Source organism: Dipodomys ordii, unplaced genomic scaffold, assembly GCF_000151885.1.
Source record: "Dipodomys ordii isolate 6190 unplaced genomic scaffold, Dord_2.0 Scaffold15, whole genome shotgun sequence".
Taxonomy (NCBI): domain Eukaryota; kingdom Metazoa; phylum Chordata; class Mammalia; order Rodentia; family Heteromyidae; genus Dipodomys; species Dipodomys ordii.
In genome coordinates, this window is record NW_012267231.1 from 1,890,795 (window position 1) to 1,896,695 (window position 5,901).

At 52.0% G+C, this 5,901-nt stretch overlaps 1 protein-coding gene across 1 annotated transcript in view; it reads right to left on the reverse strand.

The window, feature by feature from the left end:
* Window positions 1–933: 933 nt before the first annotated feature.
* The window catches only part of Prc1 (protein regulator of cytokinesis 1), a 16,271-nt gene continuing 11,303 nt past the window's right edge, over window positions 934–5,901 (reverse strand). Inside the window, exons 6-12 of the mRNA XM_013011865.1 lie at window positions 5,590–5,691; window positions 4,498–4,644; window positions 4,258–4,365; window positions 3,701–3,811; window positions 3,260–3,436; window positions 2,934–2,975; window positions 934–1,946 (exon numbers count right to left, since the gene is read on the reverse strand). Of these exons, the coding sequence (XP_012867319.1) occupies window positions 1,875–1,946; window positions 2,934–2,975; window positions 3,260–3,436; window positions 3,701–3,811; window positions 4,258–4,365; window positions 4,498–4,644; window positions 5,590–5,691 (759 nt within the window). The 3' untranslated portion in view covers window positions 934–1,874. The remainder of the gene's footprint in view (window positions 1,947–2,933; window positions 2,976–3,259; window positions 3,437–3,700; window positions 3,812–4,257; window positions 4,366–4,497; window positions 4,645–5,589; window positions 5,692–5,901) is intronic.

Consider the following 5,901-nt stretch of genomic DNA (forward strand, 5'->3'; position numbering starts at 1 on the left):
TCAGCTCAAAGCAAGCGCTCTACCACTTGAGCTACAACGCCACTTCCGGTTTTCTGGTGGTTTATTGGAGATAGGAGTCTCACGGTCTTTCCTGCCCGGGCTGGCTTTGAACCGCGATTCTCAGATCTCAGCCTCCTGAGTAGCTAGGATTACAGGCGTGAGCCACCAGCGCCCGGCTGGCTATTGCACATTTTATGGAATTGTTTTCCCGATTTTCCTGTCTGCTCACTAGTGTGCAGAAAAGCTACTGATGTTTGTGGGGGTTTTTTTTTTGGTCGGTCATGGGGCTTGAACTCTTGCTAGGCAGGTGCTCTACCAGGTGAACCACATCTCCAAACTTTGGTTCTATTTAGCTGATATTTATATTTTCTTTCAATGACTCATGCCTGTTTCTTTGGATGATTTAACATTTGAATCTTACATTCTTTTCACATTTCTAGCTTTTATTATAGGACATCTGCATGCAATCAGCTGTGTGATAATGTAAGGTGTCTGGGCCTTTTTTGGGGGAGGGGAGGGAGTGGTCATGGGGCCTGAGCGCTGTCCCTCAGCTCTTCAGCTCAAGGCTAGTGTTCTACCGTTTCAGCCACAGCACCATTTGCAACTTTTTCTGCATGTGTGGTGCTGAGGAATCAAACCCAGGGCCTTATGCATGCAAGGCAAGCCACCCTCCCAGCCCATTCTGGGGCCTGCACCTTTCCCTCCCCACCCCTTTTTTTTTGGTGTTAGTCCTGGGTCTTGAGCTCAGCTTGGGTGCTAACCCTGTTTTGTGCTTCAGGCTAGTGCTCTACCAACTGAGCCATAGCTCGACTTCCAGTTCTTGGTGGGTAATTGGAGATAAGGGTTTCCCAGACTTTACTGGAGATAAGGGTTTCCCAGACTTTACTGCCCAGGCTGGCTTTGAACTGCAGTCTCAGCCTGTACCTAGGATTTCAGGCATGAGCCACCAGTGCTCAGCTCAGGAAGAAATGTTGGCTCCTTTTTCTTGACAGGGTTCTCATGCATTGTCTGGAGTGCTGTCAGTGTCACAACTGTCCTGCTTCAGACCTCCCCTCCCCCCCCAAGTGCTGGCCTTACGGGTGTGTGCCATCATACCTGATCCTTTTAAGGAAAATTGTGGGCATATAAAAATCATAAGCAAGTTTATATCCTTTTGGTTTAGTCCACAAGCCAACCACCACAAATAACTGATTTGGGGAAAAGTGACATCACCACAGTGTATTTTTGAAAGGTAAAATATACATTTTATTTTAAAACATATGTGTATATATATCTATTAAAACAAGATTATATACCTCTCACTAGAGAGGCTGACATCATGGACCAGGTCAGCCTTCGGGAAGCAGGTGGTGTGCTGACAGCACTAGTGCAGGCAGGGCAGGAATAAATAGTAGTGCTTGGAGAGGGGTCCACCCCTGGGTGCAAGTGCAGGAACAGCTCCCTAGTGGGTAGCGTGTGCAAAGCTGCTGACTGCTGGATGGAAGGGGTGCGCTGAACCCACTGTCGGTGTGGCGTGCTACCTCCCCTCAGTAGACTGTGTGGCGACAGCAAAGTTACCAGTAGCTACACAATTAGTCAAATAAGTTGCTAATTATACAACAAGCATGGTAATTACTAATTATACAAGCTAACCAGAAAATTACTTCATGTACCTATGATAACAAGCTCTCGGTCATGCTCTAGTAAGAACAACGGGACAGAAAAAGAAGTCCCAGATACTACGTTTGTACTCCGGCGTGACCAGGTTTTACAGGATCTTGGGTGAAACCTAGTCCTGTGGCCGTCCACTCACATCCCTAGAACCTGTCTGGGTTCCCCTGTTCATCACCAGTCCAGGAATGGGAATGCAGGGCCGGCCACACGGTCAGCGCTCCTCAGGAGTGGATGTTGGTTGAATTGAGGATTCGGGAAGCAGCATCAGATTTGGAGGCTTTTGAGAGTTCCCGCTGTTGAAAAGCAAGTGATCTCAGGTTAGGACCGGCAGGTGCGGCCCTCACCCTCCACTAGGCAGACTGAGCGCGTGCACACGCATGCTCCCATTGATTGCCACAGCTGGGCATGCTCTTAAACTCCCCATCAGAAAACCCCTCTCCAAAGCTACATGATAGGCTTTACTTTGAGCCCCTGATAAACCAGTGGGCCAGCTCAGGCTGTTTGTCTACCGACCGCTGGGGTGAGGGCCTTGAGGCCTGCTGGTGCTTTGTTCTCCTGCCTGAGCGCACCATGCAGACAGAGGAGAAAAGGCAGGAAGGACAATCAATCGCGAGCAGTTAGTGTGAACATCGAAGACCGGCAGAGAGGCGGCGTGTTCAAGCCCTCCATCAGGAAGTGAGCGGGCTCTGGCTGTGCCCTCCTGGCAATCTGCTCCCTGCCCTGTCATGTGCGCCCCTCCCACCGGTGACCACATCTCAAGCGCAGTTAGGGTCAGCAAGGGAGGCAGCCTGGGCTTCACCGTCTCCCGTGGAGGGTGAGGCAGCCTGGGCTCCAGGGCTGGAGTTGAGTGAAGGCAGCCTCAGTAGACAGAACAGCCCCCCAGCGCCGAGGGGTTAGTAGTGCAGACTCTGGCATAAGCAGCACGCAGGCCAAGAGCCTCAAGATCAGCAGCGCACAGCTGGGGCCTCCCTCCCGTTGTCAGCACATCCCAGGTGGAGAGGGTGAAGGCTTTTGTTTTGTGTGTAATTACAGCTTCAGGTCTGAGACTGCCTGCCACTGAGTGGGGCTGAGAATGCAGTTGAGGTTTCCTTACTGCTCTGCCCACGCCAGCCGACAGCAAACGCGAGCCACTCACCTTCTGTGTTCACCGTAAGCACGGTCACCTCCTTTGTGTAAAAAGTGTCTGTGGTTAGTGTTCTCGTGGCCCAGACGGGAGTGAAGGCAGATGACAGATCAGTTTGGAAAAGGGATGTGGGGCATGCGGGAATTGCTATACAGACCTGAAGCCCAACAGCAGAGCTGTCAGAGAGGGCTGGCTCCTTCTAAGAACAAAGAACGAGGACAATTACCAAGAACTCCACACCAAGCAAGCACCAGGGCAGTGTGAAATGTGGTCTCCCTGCAGCCAGGGAGCAGTGTAGCTCAAGCAGGACCTGGTCTGCAGCCTTCAAGCCACCCATCCTCACCACCATCAAGGCAGGAAAGGAAGGGTAGGCCTCCAGGTTGCCTGTCCTGACCAAACAGCCTGGGGGTCCTTGGGAAGACGCCTACTGTGCCCCAACTGTGTGCTCCCCAGAGACTGGTAGAGTTTAGAAAAGTGAATTACCGCAAACTCAGAATAGGTGCTGGCAACAGAATTAACGCTGAAGTTGCGCTGCAGGGGGGCCGAGTCAGGGTACCCACCGCTCAGGAAGCTGCCGTTGAGCTCCACGTTCTCCTTGTTGGCCCCATGCCTGCCAGCACGAGGCGTTTTTTTCCCGGAACAGGTAGAAGACATAACTGGCTGGAAAGACTTTGGGAAAGACATCCATAAATCACTTACACTGAATGCACAAAACCCCTACACTGCTCAGTGGACTTCTGCACACTCACCCTGGCCAGCTTAGCAGAACCGCTCTGCCCTGCTCTCCTGAGCGCGTGACTGTACTGAGACTGTTGCTGCGTGGGGGTGAGCCCAACCCAAGTTCAGCTTCCCCAGCACAGTGATCTGCCAACCCCACCTCTCGGGCCTCTGGGTGAATGTGAAGATGTCCTACAGTGTACTGACCTTGCTGCCAGAAGGAGGAAGGCGAGACATTGGGGAGCGGTACATCGTGCTCCCTAAGACGGGCCGAAGGCTGCTGTTGGCTGTAGCATTGGACATGGTGGCCGAGTTCAGCTAAGGAGAAGCAAAGATCCAAGCGTGAGAACGAGTGGGTGGGTAGGTGGGTCCCCCTGTGCCCAGGCCCGCCCCTGCAGCTGCTGCTCTAAACCCCAGAGATGAGGCGCCCCACGCAGGCCACTCCCTGCTACTTGAGCCACACCCAGCCCCAACTGCTTTACACTTTAGATTATTTTCAGTTCATTAATAGGAAAGCTGTCAGCAGCTGACAAGGAATCCTGCCTGTCCAGAGCTATCAATGTAGTTAAGAGAAACATCTGAAGGGCTCTTCATCCTAACGTGTTGGAAACCATTGGCCCCTTACTGCATTTAACCCAAGAACTTAAGCCCGGCACACACTAGAGCTGGGGCTGGAACCCTCCCCCCCCCATGAAACTAGACTCGTGGACAGAGCAGGGAGGCCACACAGGGCCTTGGGGCCCGAGGGAGAAGGAGGGCTTCACCTTGCGCACTTTGCCAGCTGTGTTGGGGGTGAGTCCTCTCCGCTTGGGTGTGCGGGGAGCGCTGCCATAAAGCATCTCCGTCTCCGTCTGTTTCTTATTCTTTAATTGCTGTGTGAAAAAGTAAGGGGCAGCCAGGGTGAGGCCCCAAAGACCTCTCAGAGCCTGGGCCACGGGAGCTCTATTCAGGCCCCGCCCTGCGCAGCAATGGGCCACCAACAACCACTCTCTTCACACACTTACCCGCTCCTGCTTGGCTAGCTCTTTCTCCAGCTGATGTAGCTGCCACTGCTCCGCCACATAGTCCATGAAGTTCTTCCCATTCACCACAAATGACTGTGAATGCTCCCGTTCCCACATTTCAATCTGGGCCTTCAACTCCTCTTCCAGCTGAGACCAGAAACAATGACGTGTTAATTACTTCAACTTTGGTGTGACCCCCAAATGAATGGTTACCCTAAAGAATGAAAGTTGGCACAACGTCAGGACATTGGCCCACGTGGAGGAGGTCAGAAGTGACAATCAAGGCCAGGAGGGTTCCTTCCCAGCACACTAAGGAAACACCCACCACCTCAGGGTCTGAATACCAACGCTGCCTCAGACTCCTGAATGCTGGGATGATAGGAGTGTTGTGCCAAGTCTGACTCAAACCAGTTTTTGATGCCTAAAGTGAGCGTTCACTGGGAAGGTGAGCAGCGTTTTGAGCAGGGGTATGAGCTGAACCATTTGGGGTGCAATATGGAGCTTGCACTTGTACCGGCTGCGAGAAAGTTACTTTCCAGCGCCTGATTTCTGTAAAATCAGAACTAGTATCTATCTCTAAGGAAAGTGACAGTTATAGGAATAAATAAAACACTATGAAATAGTTTCAGAAACGAATCAATAAATACGATGACTAAAAACAGTAATGAAGGGTCTGTAAGCGAGCCTGGTCTTCTTACAGGCTGCCTTTGTGTCCAGCCCTCATGGCCCCCAGACCTCAGAATGTGGCTCTTTGAAAGGGGTTTGACGAAATGAGGCGGTCGAGACACAGCTGGAGTGAAGACAGGCTAGCTACAACACAGACACCGCTCTGTCAATGACACCTTCACTCTCACTTCCAGAACAAAGACAAAGCTGGCATCCCTTGCGCAGCCCACCCAGTGTGTGGTGCTTTCGCAACTGGGTGCACTCACAAGGCAGCTGCCCTCCCGCTTCAACCCCACCCAGTAGGCAGTCTCTGGGGGAGGGGACATAGAAACAGGCCCGGAGGGCGGAGCTCGAGGTAGAGCTCTGGCACTGTGTGAAGCTAGATTTGATCCACACAACACACAAAAAAAATCAGAACAGCGTTACCTTCGGGAGTGTTTTCTGGAGCTTGGCTCTCTGTTTTTCTTCTTTTAAAAGATTTCCTCCTCTGTTTGTAAATCGACTTGGATCTGAAGCTTTTCTCTGTGAAAAGTATGAAATTCATTCATTCATTCATTGTGCCAGTCCTATAGACTGAGCCGAAGCCCGGTGCTGTCCCTGAGCTTTTTTTTTTTTTGTCGGTCGTGGGGCTTGAACTCTGGGCCTGGGCGCTGTCCTTCAGCCCTTCAGCTCAAGGTGAGCGCTCTACCACTTGAGCTACAGCGCCACTTCCGGTTTTCTGGTGGTTTATTGGAGATA